General features: G+C 40.0%; 1 protein-coding gene across 1 annotated transcript in view; it reads right to left on the bottom strand.

The window, feature by feature from the left end:
• F8 (coagulation factor VIII) overlaps positions 1-24,040 on the bottom strand; it is a 146,929-nt gene extending 122,889 nt beyond the window's left edge. The window contains exons 1-3 of the mRNA XM_058535054.1: positions 23,863-24,040; positions 5,636-5,757; positions 2,962-3,084 (exon numbers count right to left, since the gene is read on the bottom strand). Of these exons, the coding sequence (XP_058391037.1) occupies positions 2,962-3,084; positions 5,636-5,757; positions 23,863-24,008 (391 nt within the window). The 5' untranslated portion in view covers positions 24,009-24,040. The remainder of the gene's footprint in view (positions 1-2,961; positions 3,085-5,635; positions 5,758-23,862) is intronic.
• Positions 24,041-24,999: the final 959 nt, after the last annotated feature.

Raw genomic sequence — 24,999 nt, 5'->3', positions numbered from 1 at the left:
CTGGATAACCCTCTGTTCAACCCCCTGCAGCTGGTGGGTCAAACTTTCCCTAGGCCTAGTCTAGGCCCCCATAAGCTAGCCTGCTCAGACATTCCAAATTTCTGTGTGTCCAGTAGGAGTTAAGACACACATTCTGAGTCCCCATGCCAAGGATTTTTGTTGGTCTCAGTCCTGGAGGGCCACAGCTCAGTGGTCCCTGGGCACAACTGCTCCACCACAAGCCAAATGCTGTGCCTTAGGGGCTACTCCACCCCGCTCTGTGGTGCTTTCAGCTGTTTTTCCTTTGCCTGATCTCTGCTCAGCGGCTTTGGGTTGACGCTTCTTGATTTGTATGCCCCCATGCTGTCTTCCAGATCTCCCTCCAAGTTTTGCAGCTCCTGGCCAACCTCATCTTATTCCTATTCAGAGCCTCATTTTGTGGACCTATTTACAGCTTAGGTTGGTGTCTTATAACCCAACTTGTCCAGAAAAGAAATTAAAAACTTTTCTCTAGCACTGGGCTTCCATTTTCAGCTCAAGATCAAACTTGAAATTTCCTTGGACCTGCTTTTCACTCCTCTTCTGGCTCCTTTGACAGACACTTCATGTGAACTAGCTATCTTGGCTTACATCATGCACTTTTAGATTCTATTAGCCAATGCAAGTCATATGGCCAAGCCCAACATCAATATGGTGGGGAAATGTACTCCTCCCACTCTAGGGTAGGGGATGACTATTTGCTGAATAGTAGTACAATTTACTAGAGTTGGCTTGGGATATAAAAATGACAGGCTTGCAAAGCTATTGAGATATAAAGCAGATCAATGGTTGTCTGGGACTGGGAGTGGGAATGGGGCTTGAACTGCAAAGAGAGAACTTTGTGAAGTGACAGAAGTGTTCTAAAGCTGGATTGCGGTGATGGCTGCACAATGGTCTAAATTTATTAAAAGTTATCAAACTAATTTAAATGGGTGAATTTTGTGTTATGTAAGTTATACCTCAATAAAGCTGTTTAAAAATGCTATGGTGGGCCGACCCTGTGGCTTAGCGGTTAAGTGCGCGTTCTGCTGCTGGTGGCCCGGGTTCGGATCCCGGGCACGCACTGACGCACCGCTTCTCCGGCCATGCTGAGGCCGTGTCCCACATACAGCAACTAGAAGGATGTGCAGCTGTGACATACAACTATCTACTGGGGCTTTGGGGGAAAAATAAAAATAAAATAAATAAATAAATAAAAATGCTATGGGGAGGCTGGCCCGGTGGCATGGTGGTTAAATTCGCACACTCTGTTTTGGCAGCCAGGGGTTCACAGGTTCGGATCCCGGGCATGGACCTACACACTGCTTATCAAGCCATGCTGTGGCAGTGTCAAATATACAAAATAGAGGAAGATTGGCACGGATGTTAGCTCAGGGCCAATCTTCCTCAGCAGAAAGAGGAGGATTGGCAAGGGATGTTAGCTCAGGGCTAATCTTCCTCACACACAAAAAAAATACTATGGGAAAACTGTATACAAAAATCAATCTGAGATGGATCACAGATCTAAATGTGAAACACAAAATAATAAAACTTCTAAAGGAAAGCAGGACATAAAACATAAAAGAAAAAAATGTGATAATTTTTTTGTGCTTCATTAACTTTAAGAACTTCTGCTTACCAAGAAAATTATTAGGAGAGTAAACATTCAAGCCACAGACTGGAAGGAGATATGCAAATATTCATATCTGTCGAAGGATTTGTATTCAGAATATATAAAGTACCTCTACAAATCAATAAGAAAAAGATAAACAACTCATTTTTTTCAACAGGAAAAACACTTAAACACTTACTTTACAAATACTTTATCTGATCAGATACTTTACAAAAGGATATCAGAAAGGTCAACACACATATGAAATGATACTCAACATCATCACAGATTTAACTGACATCTTTGGGCCCCCAGGCTAGTCTAAGAAGGCCAGGAGCTTGTGGATCATAAATATACAGGCTCATGATAGAACCATAAATCACATGCACATTAGGCCATTGCCTCACTGTGTTGTTCCTGGGCAGAAATGCTGTGGACACACATGTGAGAGATTAGACAGTCCATTTTCCCAGACCTCACCAGGCTTAGAGTGCAAAAGAGTCATCTCTACGCTCAACCCACAGCTGCAGAGTTGTGGGAAGCCTGACCACTCTAAAATGCCCCTAGATTACTTCTGGAAGCTCCCAAGTGGATAAGCCTCAAAGAAATAGCCTGCCAGGCTCCAGTCAGAACGTGGCCTGACTTTTCCTCTATACTGCCTGGCTCCTCCTATCATCTTCCCCAAACTCATGGCCTCATGAGTACAACCCTAAGAATTAAGGCCTTTCAATTTCAGAATGAAAAATTAGTCAACATGTAAGCACAGTTAGGCTTTACAACATAGGGCATTGCTGCAATAATTTATTAATTATTTGCTTGAATCTTCTTGATATATAAATGCCATAGACTATCTGGAGAATATCATAGTCAATTGTGGTACCCCCTTCACTCCCTTCCTGCATTGTGAAGGTTTAGGAGAAGCTAGTTGAAGTGGGGACTGTGGCCAAACAGGTTGGTTGTTTTAATGAAGTCAGCTTCTGCTTCTGCTAGTTGGCTCTCATCACATGGTGGCATCCATATTTAGAAATTGGGGTAAGGGAGGGAGAGGAAATATCTGGAAAGTCAGAATCTAAGGAAAAAGAAGGAGAAATCTGTTTCACCTCCATACCATGAGTCTTGACCCTCCCTAGGAAGCTTTCCGGGCACAGGAAGGCAGATAAAGTAGGATTTTTAGGATCTGAGGCCTAGCTCCACAAGGTAAAACTTTGGGGCTTATACTAAAGTGACAATGTTCTTGACCTCATGAAATGGGCCTAGGTTTGAAACCTGACTCTACCATTCATTAGCTGGATGACGTTGTACTCAATACTCTTCTATCCCTAGGATGACAGGACAATAGGAGGGCATCTCACCTTCAGAAGCTTTCCAGTAGGATACGCCAACAGCATGAAGACTGACAGGATGAGAAGCCATGTTCTTAAGTGTAATGACCACTGTGTCATAAACCTCAGCCCGGATGGTAGGACCCAGTAGACCTGCAAGAATGAGATGTCCCCCAAAGGTCACTTGGAGGGTGGCACTCCAGAAAACCTGTTATTACAAAAGTGATGGTCAAAGTCACAGTGGAAAAGCACGCCTCTGTGATTATTAATAAAAAGTAGTAGTTGAATGAATGAATGCATAAACTGTTATCACCAGCTCAGTCTCATTTTTCTAAGGACAGATTTCTGGCAATTCATTCAATGCATTCATTCATTCTAATGAATAGTTGAGTTCCTACTGTATTCTAGGAACTGTTCTTGGTGCTGGAGATGGAGTAGTGAACAAGACAGATCATGGATATCACATTCTAGGGACATTAAGCATGTAAAGAAATAAACAAGAAAATTTCAGATTGTTATAGATGCTATAAAAGATAGTGAAATGCTAAAAAAATGATGAAGCAGGAGGTAGAGGATTTTTTTTTTTTGAGGATACTTTAAATATAATAGTCAGGAAGGGCTTCTCTGAGGAGATGGCATTTAAGCAGAGATCCAACTAATGAAAAATAAGCAAGATTTGCAAACATCTAGTGGAAGAGCATTCAAAGCAGATAAAACGAATGCAAAAGTCCTGCTACAAGAATAAGCTTGGCATAGTTGAGTAACATGTGGTTGACACAAAGTGAATGAGCAGGGGAGTAATAGAAAATAAGGCTACAGAGGTAGGCAGGGAACATAACATGTAGGACTTTGTAGGCCACAGGAGTTTGGAAGAATTCAGAATTTACAAGAAATAAGCAGACTTGGAACTTGTTTAGGAGTAAGAGTCAACAAGACTTGCTGATGAATTGGATGTAGGAGATAGAAAAAGAAAGAAAAGAGAGAGAAGCCAGGGATGACTCCTACGATTTTGGTTTGTGCAAGTGGATGGTAGTCAAGCCATGACACAGAAAATTAAAAGGAAAATCAAGACTTCTAACTTATAGACATACTAAGTATAAGATGCCTACAAGTGGTTTATTGAATGAACTGGATTCAATGGGATGAAAACATAAAACAGCTTTATTTTTCATAGTTTTTAATTGTGTTGTGGAAATTCCCTTTCTTGCACTTTAAACAATCCCCAGTTTTTTCCAGAAACCTTCACATATTAACAGTATCATTTTTAGGTAGTAATAAGCCCAGTCCAGTCTAATACCAAATTGATGTCCCCTGCCATTTAAGGGTCCCTCCCTCCTCCAGCTAAGTTCTGACAGGCTCAGAAACCTGCAATGGGAAAAGGTTGTTTAGTTGGCAGCTTCACTGCTTTCTCACTTTCCTCTCCTAATCCTCCTCCCCAACTCACCTTAGTGCCTCTGGACCCTCTAAGGTTGGAGCTAGCAGGAAAAGGACGGGTTGAACAAGAGGTATGATGACAAGATCTTTCTTGGAAGGAGCAATGGTAATGTAGTTTTGGTAACCTCTGGTTGTGGCACATGCCAAAATTCTGGCTCTTTCTTTCTTATATGACTTCTTTGGAGACTCTCTCCCTCCCAATATGGGGTAACCCACTCCACCTCTCTCTGGTGTGGGATATGCCCTTTGAAGCTGTCACTTGTATCTCTCCTCTCAGTTTCTGCTTCTGGCAGTACAATCACATAGACCGTTTCTGTTGGGGTCACCTTGCTCCGGCAGGAAGACCTCTCAGGCAGGGTCTTCTTGAGATAAGTCTTGTCCTGTGACCTTCCTGGCCTCACACATGAACAGTAGCAGTGCAGTTAGCTTTCAGTGTAGCCCACTCTCCTTATTACACCATCAGGGGAAGTTCCCCCAAGACTCTGGCCTTGAAATGTTTTCCAGATAGAAAACCAGGCACTAGTCAGTGTTTCCCAAGCTCCAGAGGTCCTATGTCAAGTCTTCTAGGTGGTTCTCCTGAAGCCTCCCTCACTACAACTTGACATGAGGGGGAGGCCTCCCTCCCACCACAGGGTAGGGGACTTACAAAACACCAAAAATGCTTTCCAAAGAAATCCTCAAATCTAAACTCTTTCATAAAGTTCCTAGCCTTCCTTTACTTAGGCTGGAGGTACATGATGGGCTAATGGTTGCAGAACCAATTTTGGACCACTACCTGAATAAGCCCTGAATAGGTGGGCTGATATCTCTCTTTAGAATTTGGGGATACTCGTCACCTATAATTCTTAGCAATAATTCTAAGGTAGAAAATGTCTCATCTTAACATCTTGTTACATGCCTTTTTTGACATCTAAGTGGAGATACCAAGCAAGCAGTCTGAACGGAAGATATAAACTTGGGAGTTATTGGCATATAGATGATATTTTACAGCTATGAGACTGTATAAGATCAGCTAGGGGCTGAAGTTATAGAAAAATAAAATGAACCCAGGTCCAAGACCCAGGGCACTCTAACATCTAGAGAACAAGCAAAACAACTGAGAACATTCAGCTAGTGTATTTCCCTGAGAGGTGGTAGTAAGGGAAGCCTGACCAAGTAAACGTTCTCTTTGGCAGCTGCCCTCTTCAACTGTAGCTCCAAGACTGGGGAATCTTTGCTAGGAAATAAGAAACCCGGTTTCATAATAAATAGTCAATATTGTTTACATTACCCATCCATGGTGGCCTGGGCTTGGCAACGTTGAAAAGGTGATCTGTGAACTCTACAAACACAGTCTTTTTGTACATGACTGAAGGGTTGAATGGAAAAGACCCTGGCACTCCAGGAGGAAACCTGTGTGAACAAAGGAAAGTCATTCATTTTGGTGGACCTGTCTTTGAATTCACTCTGAAAAGCATCTGGAAGTAATGCTTCCATCCTACTCTCCTCTATTGTTCATAAAGCAAACTGGAAGTTGTATATGCATCCCTGCTATAGACTGAATATTTATGTGCAGAGCCCTCATGAATGGGATTAGTGCCCTTATAAAAGAGACCTCAGAGAGATCTCTCACCTCTTCTACCACGTGAAATTACAATGAAAAGATGGCCATCTATGAACCAGGAAGAGGGCCCTTACCAGACACCAAATCTGCTGGAACCTTCGTCTTGGACTTCCAGCCTCCAGAATAGTGAGAAATAAATGTCTGTTGTTTATAAGCCACCCAGTCTATGGTATTTTGTTATAGCAGCCCAAACAGACTAAGACGATGCCTAACATCTATCAAACCCAAACTGTTTTCAAAACTCATCTGACACATTAGGTGCCATATGATAAGATAAATCATAAAATCAGTACTCATGCACTGCATCAGCCAAAAAATCCTTTGCCAAAGCAATAACTATAGCACCATTCAATTTCATTTCTAAAACAGACTATAACTTTCATCTAAGTACCTTGTATTCAAATTTTGTCAGTATGTACTTAAAATTATACTTCCCTTCTTAGGGATACCAGGAATGTCACAGAGAAAATTACCTTCCAATGAAGACTATGTATGTTGAGATCTACTGATGCCAGGAGCTGTAATTTAGTCATTCTTCCATTAATGCTCATTCTTGTCTCCAGTCAGATACTCCCAATTATCCATTTATTCATGGATCAGCTACTGAATCATAAATTTTATAATTAATTATATCAGTGTTCCCCAAATGTTATTCTTTGCCTCAGTTATTAAAACTTTTTTAGGTGAATGTTGTTGTATCCTGGGGCCCAGTCTAGGTTGAGTAATCAAAAGGACAATGTGAATCCTAATGAAGAAGGCCCCAGGTGAGTTGGTAGAAAAGACAGAGTGGTTGTAGGTGACCATTTCCACCCACTGGTTTTCATGTGCTGATCATTTTTGTACCCCATGGAGTAGTTCTGCAGTTTTCTATATACCATAGAGAGCCTCTCTTCTTGGCTTAGGCTTCTGGATGTCTAACTCTTATCTCTCACCAGATTTTACCAATTGGTATTGTTTCAACAATACCTCCCTTGTGCCAAGGGAGTATAGGCACAAGGTATGGACATTTGGGAAATGAAGATTCATGTGGAGAAAGCATGGCTCCTGCCCTGGAAGAAAGCTTTAATGTATAGATCCTGGTCTCCAAACTTCAATTATTCAAAAAATATTGAGCATTCACCCCCCACAGATGTATATTCATTCACTTATAAGCCATATATTACATGCCACTGTGTCATATGTCACAAAACACACCGTTAGATATAAGTATGGAAAAGGAGAGGTTTTTTTGTTTTTTTGTGTGTGTGTGTGAGGAAGACTAGCCCTGAGCTAACATCCAATGCCAATCCTCCTTCTTTTTTCTGAGGAAGATTGGCCCTGGGCTAACATCCATGCTCATCTTCCTCTACTTTATATGGGACGCCGCCAGAGCATGACTTGACAAGCGGTGCGTTGGTGCGCGCTGGGTATCCAGGCACGCAAACCCCAGGCTACCGAAGCGGAGCGCGCGCACTTAACCGCTGCGCCACAAGGCTGGCCCCAGGGAGATGTTTTTAAAGAAATATAATTAAATGTGGAGTGGGTGTTGTTTCTTATGTCTTGTCGACTTCAGAGGCTTTTGAAAAGCAGGAGATGTGAGAGATGAAGGATGGCACAAATAAATGGTGGATATGCTCAGCACAAGGGGTCACTGAAGAAGGAACTCCAAACATCAGCCAGTAAGACATATACTCCCTTGTTACAAATGACAACAATAAAGATAAAGCAGGGGAAAGGAGAGGCAGCTTCTGACTGTGGGTACTGGTATGCTTGGAGTGAAAGCCACATCATACCTGGGATTACCAGGATGTGAAATCAATAACAAGGTGTCTGGCATTTATTGCTTACTTATTTCTTTCTCAGTCGTATGCTGAAGTAACAAAAATCTCACTGTTCCTTTCAGGAGAAGCCACACCAGAGAATCATTCCTTCCCATAAGAAATTTTGCTTTTTCTTATAAAGGCTTTAGTGGGAATGCTGAGGTAAAGAAGGAAAACGCAATCTAAACATGGTAAAAATTGCTAAATTGGAAAATCAGTGACCTTCAGGGATTTAAAATTTCTTTCCAATTTTTTTATTGTGGTAAAATACACAAAACATAAAATTTACTATCTTAAACATTTTTAAGTATACAGTTCAGTGGTACTAGGGACATTAATATTGTGGTACAACCATCACTGCCATCGATCTCCATAACTCTTCTTATCTCACCAAACTGAAACTCTATATCCATTAAATAATAACTCTCCATTCTCCACTCCCCCTAGCCCCTGAAACCACCATTCTACTTCCTGTCTCTATGGTTTTGACTACTCCAAGTACCTCATTTAAGTGGAATCATACAGTATTTGGCTTTATGTGACTGGCTTATTTCACTTAACATAAACTACTCAAGGATCATTCATTTTGTAGCATATGTTAGAACTCTCATCCTTTTTAAGGCTGAATAATATTCTATTGTATGTATAAACCACATTTTGTTTATTGATTCATCTGTTGATGGACACTTGAGTTACTTCCATGTTTTAGTTATTGAGAATAATGCTGCTATGAAAATGGGTGTACAAATATCTTTTCGAGACCCTGCTTTCAATTATTTTGAGTATATACCCAGAAAGGGAATTGATGGATCACATGGTAATTTTTTTTAATTTTTTGAGGAACCACCATACTGTTTTCCAAAGCAGCTGTATCATTTTACATTCCCACCAACAGTGCACAAGTGTTCCGATTTCTCCACATTCTTGTTAAAACTTATTTTATGTGGGGTTTTTTTTGTATAATAGCCATCCTAATGGTGTGAGGTGGTATCTCTTTGTAGTTTTGATTTGCATTTCCCTAATAATTAGTGATATTGAGCATCTTTTCATGTGCTTATTGGCTATTTCTATATCTTCTTTGGAGAAATGTCTATTCAAGTCTGTTGCCCATTTTTGAATCAGGTTGTTCACTTTCTTGTTGTTGAGTTTTAAGGATTTCTCTATATATTCTGAATATTAATTCCTTACCAGATATATGATTTGTAAATATTTTCTCCTATTCTGTGAGTTCTTTCTTACTATGTTGATAGTGTCTTATGAAGCACAAAATTTTTATTTTGCATTAAGTCCAGTTTGTCTACTTTTTCTTTTTGTGTGTGTGAGGAAGATCAGCCCTGAGCTAACATCCATGCCAATCCTCCTCTTTTTCTGCTGAGGAAGACAGGCCCTGGGCTAACATCCGTGCCCATCTTCCTCCACTTTGTATGGGACGCCACCACAGCATGGCCTGACAAGCGGTGCATTGGTGCATGCCCAGGATCCGAACCCGGGCTGCCAGCAGTGGAGCTTGCACATTTAACTGCTATGCCCCAGGGCCGGCCCCTGTCTATTTTTTCTTTTGTTGCCTATGCCTTTGGTGTCATATCTGAGAAATCATTGCCAAGTCCAATGTCATGAAGCTTTTTCCCTATGCTTTCTTCTAAGAGTTTTATAGTTTTAGTTCTTATATTTAGGCCTTTGATCTATTTTGAGTTAATTTTGTATGATAAAAGGTAAAGATCCAATCTCATTCTTTTGCCTGTGGATATCCAGTTTTCACAGCACTATTGTTGAAAGGACTGTCTTTCCCCCATTGAATGGTCTTGGAACCCTTGTGGAAAATCATTTGACCATATATGTGAGGGTTTATTTCTAGACTCTCTATTCTATTCCATTGGTCTATAGGTCTATAGGTCTGTGTTTATTCCAGTACCACACTGTTTTGATGACTGTAGTAAGTGTTGAAATCAGAAATAAATCATGGGGAGAAAGTCAAATACCGTATGATTTCCCTCATTAAGTAGTAGATAATAACAACAACAAACAAACACATAGAGACAGAGATTGGATTGGTGGTTACCAGAGGGGAAGGGGGGAGGGAGGAGGGTGAAAGGGATAATTCGGCACATGTGTGTGGTGATGGGTTGTAATTAGTATTTGGGTGGTGAACATGATGGAATCTATGCAGAAATAGAAGTATAATGATGTATACCTAAAATTTATACAATGTTATAAACCAATGTTATTGCAATAAACAAAAAATTTTTTTTTTAAAAAGTGTGTCTTCCAACTTTTTTCTTTTTCAGGATTATTTTGGCTATTCGAGATCCCTTGAGATTCCATATGAATTTTAGGATGGGTTTTTCTGTTTCTGCAAAAACAACATTTGGATTTTGATAGGGATTGATTAAATCTGTAGATCACTATTGGGGAGTAAATATCTTAACAATATTAACTCTTCCAATCCATGAACATGAGATGTGTTTCCATTTATTTATGTCTTCTTTAAATTCTTTCAGAAATGTTTTGTAGTTTTTACTGTAAAAGTCTTTCACCATCTTGTGAAGTTAATTTCTAAGTATTTTATTCTTTTTGATGCTATTGTAAACGGAATTGTTAATTTCCTTTTTGGACTGTTAGCACATAGAAATGCAACTCATTTTTTTGTGTTGACTTTGCATCCGCTACTTTGCTGAATTTACTAGTTCTAACAGGTTTTTTGTGTGAAATCTTTAGAGTTTTCTACATAAAAGATCATTTCATCTGTGAACATTTTGCTTCTTCCTTTCCAATTTGGATGACTTTTGTTTCTTTTTCTTGTCTAACTGCTCTGGCTAGGACTTCCAGTACTATGTTGAATAGAAGTGGGAAAAGTGGGCATCCTTGCCTTGTTCCTGATCTTAGAGGAAACACTTTCAGTCTTTTACCATTGAGTGTGATGTTCACTGTGGGTTTTTCACATATAGCTTTTATTATGTTGAGGTAGTTTCCTTCTATTCCTAGTTTGTTGAGTGTTTTTGTTATGAAATGGTGTGGAATTTTGTCAAATGCTTTTTATGCATCAATCGAGATGATCATGTGGTCTTTTTTCCCTTTATTCTGCTAATGTTGTGTATTGTATTGATTGATTTTTGTATATTGAACTATCCTTGCATTCTAGGAATAAATCTCACTTGGTCACAGTGTATAATCCTTTTCATATGCTGCTGAATTCAGTTTGCTAGTATTTTATTGAAGATTTTTGCCTCAATGTTCATAAGGGATATTGGTCTACAGTTTTCTTGTAGTGTCTTTGTCTGGCTTTGGTATCAGGGTAATGCTGGCCTTAGAATGAGTTAGGGAGTGATATCTCCTCTCCAATTTTTTGGAAAAGTTTGAGAATTGGTGTTAGGAAATTTTAATTTTTTAAAAGATAACATAACTTAAAAATCAGAAAATCAGACTTCTGTTTTCCAGTCCAGCATGTAAGCAGCTTAGAAGTCACCCCCTATCTTAACAACAAGTAAAAAGCTGAACAAACTGAAAAATCAATAACTCCTCTTAGATCCATCAGAGAAGTGAAGTCACAGGGCAAACTGCTGCCTCCAAAATTGGAGACAGGTGAATACAGAAAAGCACACCTTACCAGAGCAGAAACCTTCAAGGAGAAATGTCTGCGGGAACCAGTGCCAGGGTAGGAAAACCTGAACTGTAATTGATGAATTGCTGGAGGCTCATGTGGAGAAGTCTGAGTGTGAGTTAAAAATGCCAAGGGGGCCCTATTATCAGGGCCCCCCCACATTTTGTGAGGTAAACTCCAGGAGCTCTACTAGGTCCTCACAGTGAATATCAGAGAAAAATTTCCTCATGCTTTCAGCAGGGGAAGGGGAAAAGTAACCGTTTTGAAGTATGCCAGAGCATTCTGTTTTTTTTTAACAATGGCTGCCCTCAGGAGAAACTATTTTACCAGGCCTAACATGCTGGGATTTTTATCACAGCCTAACCTACCCAGGGGAAGGGAAATACCCAACATCAGCCTGCTTTAGTCTTCCACATGGAGGAAAGGAAATACCCAACTCCAGCCCCCTCTAGCCATCCTGTGCCACTTAAGGGGAGAGACTGAGAAGCACTGGTGAAGTTCACAGTCCAGGGGTGTAGGCTCACCAAAAGACTGAGACCTAATTATGGGACTATAGAATGCTTCCCCTCCCCCCACACCTCACCACCACATTACTAACAGCCTAATTTACCACAGTTCCCTTTACCCAGTATATCATGTCCACCTTTCAGCAAAAAATTACAAGGCATACTACAAGGCAAAAAAACACAGTTTGAAGAGACTGAACAGCAGCAGAACTAGAGCCAGACATGGCAGGAATTTTGGAAGTATTAGACCAGGAATTTTTTAAAACTATGATTAATATGCTAAAGATCTTAATGAAAAAAAGTAGATAACATGCAAGAACAAATGGATAATGTAAGCAGAAAGATGGAAATTCTAAGACAGAATTAAAAAGAAATGCTAAGATCAAAAACAATGTAATGGAAATCAAGAGAACCTTTGATAGGTTCATTAATAGACTGGACATAGCTAAGGAAAGAATCTCTGACCTTGAGGATATGATAATAGAAACTTCTAAAACTGAAAAGCAAAGAGAAGAAAGAGACTGAAAAAAACAGAATAGAATATCCAAGGATTGTGGGACAACAACAAAAGGTGTAAAATAACATAATGGGAATATCAGAAGCAAAAATAGAGAAAGGAACAGAAGAAATAATGACTGAAAATTTCCCCAAATTAATGTCAGACACCAAACTACAGATCTAAGAAGCTCAGAGAACACCAAGCAGGATAAATGCCCAATGAAACTATTCCTAGGCATACCATATTCAAACTTCAGAAAATCAAAGATACAGAAAAAATCTTGAAAGAAACCACAGGAAAAAAACACCTTACCTAAAGAGGAGCAAATGAAAGAATTACATCCAACTTCTCCTCAGAAACCATGCAAGCAAGAAGAGAGTGGACTGAAATATTTAAGGTGTGGATAGAAAGAAACCAACCAACCTAGAATTCTGTACCCTGAGAAATTATCCTTCAACAGTGAAGGAGAAATAAACACTTTCTTAGACAAACAAAAATTGAGGGAATTTGTTGCCAGCAGATCTGCCTTGCAAGAAATATTAAAAAAAAAAATTCTTCAGAGAGAAGGAAATTAATATAGGTTAGAAACTCAGATCTACGTAAAGAAAAGAAGAGCATCAGAGAAACAATAAGTTAAGAAAACACTCACCACAGAAATGCACCAAACAACCAAGTAGACTGAATGACTTAGTCAGTTGACGTTAGCCAGCCTCAGTCATTGGCACCCCAAAGCTGCCAAAATGGACATATGAATAGAGGAGCCATGGCGGAGGCTATGCATGGGTCCAACATCATGGACTCACCAAAGCTGATCTAGTTACTGCTGCTGCGAATGTCCAACTTGCCAGCAACAGAGACAAACACTAAGTCCCTGATATGTCATCATTCCTCAAGGAAACTATCCAGACACTTGATGAGCCTCAGTAAGCATCAATAAACTCCTCCCAATGAACTTCCTGCACACATACACACACAAAAAAGAAAAAAGCAGATAATCCTTTTTTTTTAATTTGTGTGCTTAAAAAGCTATAAAATCACCCAAGGAAGCACAGAAGTTGTCATTACTTGAACAATGTTGGCTGGAAACATTCTTTTTCATCTGACTTGCTTTCAGACAATTCACTGAGAGCTATAAATTTGTGGAAACCCTGCCACCCAAGGTTAGCAAACGTGATTAGCGGAACACTGCTTAGAACTACTGAAAACTTAAAATGCACCAAGGTGCTTTATAATGAAAGGGTAGATGTGAGGCCGTAAGACCTCTTTTGTGAGGCACACCGTTACCCTCCACCCACAAAAACCACGGAAACGCTGTGGTGAAGGTGGGAAAATGCATCCAGGTGCACATCAGGGTGGAACCATCTGGTAGATCCCCAAGTTTGTGCCTCTGGAGCTGTGATGAGGGGTGTGGCCCAGAGATATCTGTTTGAACTATTCTAGTGAAAAATGAAAATGCATCGGGTTGCAGACAGAGCAGACCCTGCTACGTGAGTTTCCTAGAGTTGGGCACCCAACATGAACTGCATGGAATGGTCAAAAGGAGAGGGACAGACACAGACAGACACACCAGACAGCCGCTCACAGAAGGAGGCTCTGTGAGGCCCAGACGATGTCAAAAGCAAGGCAGAAAGGATTAGCCGAGGAAAGGAGGGAGATTTCTACTTAAGAAAACAGAAGGGTTTTGGTGAGCCAGCACCTAAGAGTCCAGCATCCATTCACATAAAGTAAAGACTGCTGGAAGCACAAGGAGAAACTGGCCAACCTACAGGCACAGAGGAAGACTTAACACCCTTCGAGAGATCTAGCAGCAGATCAGCTGTAAATGCTCCTTGAAACTGTGCATTGTTTTGAGTAGACCTCTGTCAAGGAGACTGACTAAGTGGGGCAAGAAGAGGCTGACTTAATTCTTGCCTCCTTAACCTCCTCCCCCAACCACTCCCCATGGAGCCCTGCACTTCACTCCATTCCAGGGTTTCCAAGACACCCGAGAAAGCACGTGGCAGGAGCAGCTCTGCCAACCCAAGGCCATGACAAATGACTTTCTGTACTGGCTGGAGGCCAGGGGCCAGTGTACTGATAAGAAAGCTCTTCCAGTAAAAGGAGTTGATTTACAGAGGAAGGAAGAGGGATCTGCGTGCACCAGAAGGCACAGGCAGGCTGTGCGAACAGGTTGTCAGAGGCCAATCTCATCCACTCCTGCTACACTGCCACCTTTACTTTAAATCACACCCATGCCATGTGGGGGATCTCTGATGACAAGATGCTACTGGAGGGAAAAGCCTGAGGTTTATTTCCAGATGGTTCAGCTTGATATGCAGATGCGAGCCCAAAATTGACCACTGCTGTACTACAGCCCCACTCAAGAGTGGGTTTAATAGACAATGGTGAAGGACGATCCCCCAATGGGCCAAACTTTGGCCAATGCTGTTAGTTGTCCACTATGTGTGAGAAAGAGAAATGCCTGAGGTTCAAATATATAGAGACTAATAGAGAGCAGCAAATGGCTTGGCTGTCCAGTCAGGGGCCTAGAAAGGAAAGAACTGGAAGATCAGCGACAAGGATGTGTGGGGTAAAGGTATATTAGTGAGTGGGCACAAAATAGAAAGGTCTTCATGTCATATGTTAATGTCACCAGAGAGCATCTACTGTGGACAACAGTAGTCAATGACACTAACGAAATGACTGACAATTAACATCAGCCAGCCTCTGCATGGGCCATCCCAGTGCTCCCAAGATGTAAGCTAACTGGCTATAGTGGCGTGGGTTCCCACGGACTAAGGCTAATCTAGCTAGTGTTGCCTCCAAAAATCCAGCCCGACAGCAACAGAAACCAACGCTGAGTTCCCAATATGGCACTTTCCATCATGGAGACCAGCCAGTTACTCAGTGGTAAGTTGACTGCATTGGACCCCTTCCATCCTAGAAGGGATAGTACTTCATTCTGATAGGAAAAGACATGTATTCCAGATATGTGTTAGCCTTTCCTACCTGCAGGGCCTCAGCCAGCGCCACTATCTGAGGCCTTACAGAGGGGTTGATTCACTGATGTGTGATCGCATATAACATCATGTCAGACCAGGGGACCCACTGTACAGCAAAGGAGGAGTGGAACGGGCCCATGACCATGGTATCCATTGGCTTTGTCACATGATACCCCATCTAGAAGCTGCCAGACAGAGAGAAAGAGAGCAGTGGAATAACCTCTTAAAGGCACAGCTAAAGCTCCAGCTTGGAGGCAAGGCCCTGTGAGGATGGAGGGCCAACTTCCAAGGTGCTGCACATGCACTGCATTGATTCCAAGATGTCTTCAATAAAAGGACACATGCGTTTAGGAACCAGAGTGGCAGCAAAAGAAGCTCTACTCACCACCACTCCCCGAGACCCACATGTGGAGTCTGTGCCGCCCCTCTCTGCTGGGCTCCGTGGTCTAGAAGGTCCCCACAGCAGAAATGCGAGAGTCTCACTGAATTAGAAGCTAGGAGTGCCACCTGGGCACTTGGGGCTCCTTGTACCAAAAGAGCAGCAGGCTAGAGGAGGAGCCCCGGGGGCATGATCACGAAGTGGGTTCAGCAGGGCAGGGGCGGGGGGGGGGGCGCTGTCCCAGGTGGGGCAGGCAGGAATGTGCCACATTCCACGGCAGCCACGGGCAGGCAGAGTGCAATGGCCACTGGGACCTAGAGAAGCTGCCCTGGATCCAGGTGAGGACGTGCAGGGTGAGTGAGCGGCGCTGTGATGGAGACAGGGATGGGACGGCCAGGAAAGTACTCGACTCCCAGCCCCCTGGGGAGAGGGGGCTGCTGGAGGATGGCCCTCACCTGGGGTCTCCTCAGTGAGCCACCTGGCCCAGGGTGGCCCGCACCTCCCCCTTTCCCAAAGCACCCACAGACCGTTCCCAAGGCAGGCCACGCCGCCTGCCAGGATAGCCAGGGCTTAATGACTGATCAGAGCAGAGAGACGAAGGCCCGGTCGTGTTGGCCCAACTTGGGACAACTCAGAAGGGTCATTCCAGATCCAGAGCTCCCTGTAGGTCGGCCTGCACTGCAGCCCAGCTTCTCCCTCCCCCCAACCATACTTCCCCAGGTATTGATCCAGAGAGCAATCTAAACAGAATTCCTGCACTTTCATCTCATAGTCTGCTTCTGGGGAATTCAACCTGTCATATTAATTCATATTTAAATGTGCTCTAATTTCATCCATCTCTAAAAATTTCCATGGCACTACCCTTAGTATATACCTACATGGCTTTTAGTCATCTAACAACGTTATTTGATGCCTACTGTATATCATTGAGTACATTCCTCCCTTCAGTACATTTGTCTCATCTCCTGGCCACTTTGAGACTTATGCCCTTCCACACTCATAAACGCGTCCCTAGTTTGTTTCCTTTCCCCTTTTTCCATTTCATCTCCTTGGTTCTACTGAGTCTACCCTACCCAGTTTCTCTAAAGTTTCCACTGGTTTCTAACAAGACTCAGACCCATGTCCAGAGGTAAGTATTTTGACATACACTAGGACAGTGCTTTTGCTTTAATATTTCTGAATAAAATGAAAATATAAGACACATGGAAAATGTTTACTAGAGCAAGAGCTTGGAAGAGCAGCAAGGGAACAGGGTCAAAAGCACACTGAAACACTTTTTTTTTTCCCTCTGAGGGAAAAGTGAAAAAACAGAGGCTACATAAAGAAACAAGGTTGTGAGAGATGGTTCAGAGTAGGACTCCCTATTCAAAGGGACATATTAGACATTCCTAGGAGCATCAGCAGCACAAAGGTGTGTGGTTCAGTTCTGAGATGAGCCTATACAGGACCATATCCAGCTCCCCAGCCTGGGACCTTTTCCATTAGAGTGAATATTTTTCACTGGAGCAGAAACATGTGATTTATGCGCCTGTCTGAGTTTCAGGGTGATCTGCACAGTAAATGACAAAATGTTCCAGGGTTCACGGGTTTTACTCCTTCCTAACTTTTGTGGGGTTTTTGTTTGTGTATTTCCCTTGGGATTTGATATATAAATCTTGCCAAATATACTTGGCAACAATGTCCTTGACATGAACTGTTCTTTCACATTTTATCTAAAACCAATCGGAAAACCTATTATATTCCCCGACCTTTGCTTAGAAGAAGTTGAGCAGCTGCAGGAACAGATAATATAAAATTGAGTTTCCCCAGATGTTTATTTCAACCTTGGCAGAGGTTGTCAGGATGTGTCCAGAGTCAGCTTATCCTGTTAATCAGTATTAAAATAATCTCGACTATAAAATGGTATCATCAAAATAAAAATTCTATCAACTTTTTCCTGGTAAATACATGTGACTGCCTAAACAACAATAGAAAGCTAGATAACAAATAAATCATTTTCTCCACTCAATTCAACTTGACACTCAGACTATTATTCACTATGCCTCAAGCTCCATGCTAGATGGAAGCTACAATACAAAGCACAATGTATTATGTACAATTATCTCAATATTAATTTTTAACAAGACCAACATTAATGGATAAGTAGCTAATTGTTCAGTTATATACCAGGTTACTAACCGTCTGGGCCTCTACCTCAGGGTCATTAACACTGCATAACTTCAGGCTATATAGACTATAAAAGGAACTTGGATCCCTTCCTCACACCACACACAAAAAGTAACTCAGTGTATCAAAGACCTAGATGTAAGAGTGAAAACTATAAAACTCTTAGAAGAAAATATAGGTGTAAATCTTTGTGACTTTGGATCTGGCAATGGTTTGTTAGATATGACACCAAAAGCACAAGCAACCAAAGGAAAAATAAAATAGATAAATTGGACTTTATGAAAATGAAAAACTCTGTGCTTGGAGAAAATATTCAAAATAGGTACACCTGAAAATGTACTTTTATCCAGAATATATAAAGAATTCTCAAAACTCAACAATAACAAGACAAACAACCCAATTTAAAAATGGGCCAAAGATCTGAATAGATGTTTCATCAAAGAAAACACAAGAATGGCCAATTATGCATGCAAAGATGCTAAGTATCTTTAGTTATCAGAGAAATGCATATTAAACATACAGTGAGATACCACCACATGGTCATTAAAATGACTAAAATTAAATACTGGCAACATCAAATGTTGTCCAGGATGTGTTGCAACTGGCATTCTCATGTGTTGTTGGTGGGAGTATAAAATGGCACAACCATTCTGGAAATCTGTTGGCAGTTTCTTATAAAGTTAAACATGCATTTACCATATGATCCAGCAATTTCACTCCTAGATATTTAACCAAGATAAATGAAAACAGATGGCCACACAAAAACTTGTACAGGAATGTTCATAGCAGATTTATATTAGCCCCCAAACTGGAAACAATCTAAACATCCATGTGGCAGTAAACGGATATACAAATTATGATATATTCCCATAATGGAGCAGTAATCAGCAATAAAAAGGATAGAACTACTTCATGCAATAACCTGGATGAATTTCCAAATCATGAAGCTGAAGATAAAAAGCCAGACACTGAAGAGTGCATACTCTATGATTCTACTGATATAACAGTCTTGAAAAGTCAAAAATGAATCTATAATTCCAGAAAGCAGCTTATTGCCTGGGGCCAGGTCAGAGTAGTGAGACTCACTGAAAAGTTGCTGGAGGGTTGATGTAAATGTTCTATATGTTGATTAGGGTAGTGGTTATGTAACTTGTATGCATTTGTCAAAACTTATCAAACTGCACGTTTAAAATCTGTGTGTTTCACTGTATGTAAATTATACCCGTGGTAGGCAACATTTTGTCCCTCATGACCTTTGCCCTTTGGTGTTATACCCATGAATATGTTGTGTTACATGGCAAAAGAAACTTTGCAGATGGAATTAAGGTTGCTAATCAGCTGACCTTGAGATAAGGAGATTATCCTGAAATATCTGAGTGGGCCCAATGTAATCACGAAGGTTCTTAAAAGTGGAAGAGGGAGGCAGAAAAGAAGGTCAGAGAGATATGGTGGAAACTGAAGTCAGACAGATTCAAAACATGACAGAGACTTTATGGACTCTTGCTAGCTTGAAGATGGAAGGCGCTACATGGAAATGGAGAGAAGAAACTGAATTTCAAATGAGCCTGTAAGTAGATTCTCCCCCAGAGCCTCCAGCAAGGAGCACAGCCCTGTCGACACCTTGATTTTGGCCTTGTATGACCGTGAGCAGAGTACCCAGTCGAGCCCACCTGGACTTCTGACCCACTGAAACTGTGAGATAATAAATGGGTGTTATTGCAAGCTGCTAAGTTTGAGGTAATTTGTTACACAGCAATAGGAAACTAATAGGATATTCAAAGTTGATCCAAATATTAAAATATAACTTGACAAGCAAATAAAAAATGCAATTAAAAATCATGCTCCTAAATGAAATCAAAGAGGATATTACAAACTATACTGAAAACAATGAAAAGAAAACTCTTCATACCATAACCTACGGGATATGGAACAGTTGTTCTCAGAGAAAAATGTATAGCTTTAAATCCTTTCACTATTAATGACAAAGAACAAAAGAAAGAGAAAAGAACATATTACTTTTCCTGTGATATTAGAAAAAACACAGGGCTGGCCCCGTGGCTCAGCGGTTAAGTACTCTCGTTCTGCTGCTGGCGGCCCGGGTTCGGATCCTGGGCGCACACCAACGCACCGCTTGCTTCTCTGGCCATGCTGAGGCCGTGTCCCACATACAGCAACTAGAAGGATGTGCAGCTATGACATACAACTATCTACTGGGGCTTTGGGGGAAAACATAAATAAATAAAAATTATAAAAAAAAAAAAAAAGAAAAAATACAGCATGATAAGCCAAAAGAAACTAAGAAGAGATCATTGATAAAGTCCAAAACTAAACTGAACATTAAAAAACAACTAGGAAGAACAAAGAAACCCAAAAGCTCATTCTTTGAAAAGACCACCACCAACAACAAAATAGACAAATCCCTGGCAAACTTGTTTGTGAATAAAAGATAAATAGCAAAGATATAGGAATTTAAGAATGAGAAAGCGCACATAACTACAAATAATGTGGAGAAAAAGAATCATGAGAGTGCTATATGCAACACTGTGGCAACAAAATTGAAAAAATAAAGGAAATGATTTCCTGGAAAGGTATAAAATTATTAAAGCTGACTCCAAAAAAAGTTGAAACCTGATTTGACTAATTATCATATAAGAGCCTGAAGAGATGATTAAAGATAATACAAATGTCACTTGGACCAAATGGATTCATAAGTGTGTCTTAACTTTTAAGCAATAGATAGTTCTAATGTTATTTGAGCTATTCTAGGCAATAAAAAAGATGGAGCACTCACCAATTCATTTGATAAAGCCAACAAAACTTTAAGACCAAAATCTAATAATAATAGTCAAAGCTATAGCTCAATCCCACATAATAAAGGCACACATTGTCTAAATAAATATTAGCACATAGAACCCAGCAATAATCCAATTAAATGAATAGTACATTGTACTCCAAGAAAGTAAGAGTATTCAGTGTTGGGAAATGTATTAACATAATCTATTTGTCCATCAACATGTTAAAGAAGAAAACTCAGATGATGCTAGACACTAAAAAGTCATTTCTAATAAAAATTTTATGGCAAGTGGGAATAGAAGTAACAAAGACCATTTATCAAAAACAAACAGCAAATGTTATTCCAAATAGCAAAATATTAAGACTATGTCAAGTAAAATCATGGAATAGACAGAAATGCTCACTTTCATCACTATTATGTAACGTTTTCTTGTATTTTCTAATAAATTCAAAAAGATAATAAAAAGAAATAATTGGCTATAAACATTAGAAAACAGCTAAAATCTGTCTCATTTTGCTCATTTTGGTTATGATTCAATATCCAGAGAGACTGTAGTGTAAAATTACTAGAATTAATAAGAGAATTCGGTAAGGCAGCTAGATTCAAGATGAATATACACGAACCGACAGCTTTTCTCTATTCTGGTACAAAACACCAAGAAATGGAAATAGGAGAAAACATTTTTTTAACAATAACAACACATTCATAAAATGCATAGGGATAAATGCAATAATAAATTACTTACACTTATATTAATAAAATTAATGTATAAGTTTAATGAAATTCCAATTAGAATCACAATAGGGCTGGGCTCTTTTTAATTGGAAAAATATTTTAACATTTTTACATGGAAGAATAAAATGTCTAAGAAATGCTAAGAAAGGTATAAAAAGAGCAGTGAGGATTGATTTCACCTCCTATCAGATATCAGAAGATATTATAGACCTACTGCAATCTTATCAATATGGTACTGGCATAACAACCTAAAAGTAGATCAGTGAAACAGCATAATGAATCCAGGAATAGATACAAATATATATGAGAATTTTATATGATGAATGTGGTTATTCAAATCAGTGGCAAAGATGTATTATTTGATAAATGGTGCCATCACAATAAGCTATTGATCTGGATGGAAATAAAACTAGACAGATCCCACTCCCATACCATATATAAAAATAATTATCAGATGAATTAAAGCCATAAATGTAAAAAGCAAAATAGTAAAAATCTTGCAAGAAAATCTGGGAGAATACACATACAATCTTGACATGCATAAAACATTTTTAACCAATACTGGAAACTCTGAAGATATGAAAGAAAAGATAGATATATTTGACTATAAAAATTAAAAACTTTTTTCATAAAAGTTATAAACAAAGTCAATAGACAAACAGTAGGTCTTGGAGGAAATTGCAATATACATTGGTATTATCATGTAGGGTTGACAAAGGGTTAAAACAAAAGGGTTCTCATAATTAAAAAAAAAAAAAAAAGAAAGAGCCCAAAGAAAAATGGACAAAACACATGAATAGTCAAATCTCAAAATATAAATGCAATAGCCAACAAGAATTTGAAAAGATGCTCAACCTCATTAGAAATAAAAGGAATGCAGTTACAGTAATGATGCACTATCACTCTATACCTACTAGACTGGCAAAAATTAAAAAGCAGGATAAAACTTATTTCCGATGGGAATGCAGGGAGAAGGGCATTCCTATACGTTGATGGTAAAAATGTTTGAAGAGTTTTGGCCTTTTTAGAAATTAAAACTAAAAAGGAAATAGTCCCTTCATTCCAGCAATATCCCTCTTGAGAATCTGTCCCATAGGAATAAAAGCACCAGTATGTAATGGTCTAGGATATAATGGCCATTAAAAAGAACGAATTGAAGCTATGCCAATTAACTTGGACAAAATTCTACTAGGTGTTAACGAGTGAGAAAAGTGTGTATAATATCCCATTTTTGTAAAACAAAGAATGACCAAGAAAACTTTTATTTGCATATATATGTATATGGGTGTGTACATGAATATATAGTATCCTGCTCGGGTGACCTGGTTGGGGATAGGCAAGAAGGGGGATGATGTAGAAGGAGGGTGGGGAGCCAAACAGAAAGAACAAAAAAGACTATAAAGTATGTATGATATGACCACATTTAATATTGACATTGCCATTATATATGTATTGGGTTTAAATCTTTATAATACACATTTAAGGAAAACAAAACAAAATTAAAAATGAATGATTTCAGCATTCAACTCAATAAGGAAAAAATAGATCAACAAAATGAACCAAAGGAAATTAGGAAGAAGGAATGAATTAATGAAAGTAAAAGCAGAAATTGATAGAACCAAAAGATGGTCCCTGAGAAGATCAATAAAATTGAGAAACTTCCTGGAAATATTATTTTCAAGAGAAGGAAAGAGAACATACACAACATAAGAATGAAAAAGGAGCTATAACTACAGATATAGAACAGTTTAACAATAGCAGAAGACTATTACATAACTTGACGCCAATACATTATCAAATCTAGGGATAACAGATTGCTTTCTAGGAAAACATATATAACCAAATTTGACTGAAGAAGAGGTAGAAAAATCTGAATAAATTGATGACCATAGATAATACTGAAAAGATTATTTAATATTACTCTCCCAAAATGCACCAGAAACCAAAAAAGATGAAAAGCTTCTGAACTCATGGCTAGTACTATCCTTACACCAAAAGTGGGCAAAGATATTAAAACCACACCATATGTACACACAAGAGAACTACAGACTAAACTTGTGTGTAATACTGATGGGATCTCATTGCTCTGCCTCTCTCTGTGGAAGCTTGGGGGTAGGCTGAGGAAAGCTTTGTTCTCTTTTTCTCCTTGCCTCTTCGCAGTCTCTCTACTCCACCCTCTAGTTTCGAGAGTGGCGGCATGTGACCAAGAGAAGCAATGGACAAAACAGAACAAAATATCAACACATAGGTCAGAACTATGAAAAGGACTGGCAATAAGCATTTGTTCTAATAGCACAGACGCATGCATGCCTTACCTGGAAATGCTTTCTCAGGGCTTAACTAGCATCACAGTCATCCTAACCTGATGTCTGCACCCTCCTCCAACCAGAGTCACATCCCCACAATCCTGATCGGACTCTATAGAACATGCCTTTACCTTGTGTCCACGTGCAGCTCACTGAGCAGTTCACTTTGCATATAGTCCCAGGACAGTTCCACTGTGCCCAGGTAATATCTTCTGGTGGCACTAAAGCTGAATGGCAAAAGGCACAGAAAGAAGCAGCTGGAGAGCTCTATTTGCATGGCTCTTACTGCTAGAAAACGTTCAACTGCAGAAAGGAAAGATTAATTCTTCTCTAAAATATCTTCAGCTCTCAGGAGAGAAACAGGTAAATTCTCTATGATTTAGTGAAAGGTCCCAAAAGTTTTGCAGAGAATTTTAGGGAACTTTACCTGCTGGATGTGACAGCAGCATGAGTACTAAGCAGTAACTGATAAGATTGCTTCCTTTTTGGCAGTGGGAAGCAGCCACAGGAAGAACTGAATAGGAAAAGGGAGGCTGAGCTAAAGCTTAACCCATTCACCTCTGAGAGCAGTAGGGGCACAAGAAAGCTGCTTTAATCAGAATCTTGAAAGAAAGGGAGAGAGGGAGGGAGAGGTCAAGGTAAAGAGGAGCTTTAATTTGTATTCACATTCTAGCCTACTCCAAACCTCTTCCTTAGTAGCAGCAGCAAGAGAAGCTGTGGATGTTGTTGAAGATTCTGAAATCCACTTGCATAAGCAAGATTAACCAGTATTCTAATAGTCTTCTGCTTCTACTCTTGCCCCTCACACAGCCACCACCAAGTGACTTTTTAAAACTATAAAGTGGATCCTATCACTCCTTGGCTCAGAACCCTCCACTGGCTTCTGACCTCACTCAGAGTAAAACTCTACCTCTTTACCATGACCTAGAGCATCCCCCAGGATCTGCACGTCCCTTCCCTCCACCTCTGTGGTCTCATCTCACTCTGGTTCTTCCTTAAAATACCAAGCACATACTTGTGCCTAGACCTTAGCACTGGCTATTTCCTCTACCCAAAAGACCTTTTTCCCAGATCTCCACGTTTCCACTCCCACATCTCCTTCAAGTCTTGGCTCAAATCTTGCCTTCTCAATGAGTTCAAATATGGACCACCACATTTACATTGTAAGCTCTCTACTCCCACCAGTACTACTGATATGCCTCCACCACCCGGAATTTATGTATATATTTATCTTGCATCGTTGTTACCTGATGCTTCCTAGGGTTGTT

This window comes from Diceros bicornis, chromosome X, assembly GCF_020826845.1.
Source record: "Diceros bicornis minor isolate mBicDic1 chromosome X, mDicBic1.mat.cur, whole genome shotgun sequence".
NCBI lineage: Eukaryota > Metazoa > Chordata > Mammalia > Perissodactyla > Rhinocerotidae > Diceros > Diceros bicornis.
This window is presented reverse-complemented; position numbering and strand designations above follow the sequence as displayed.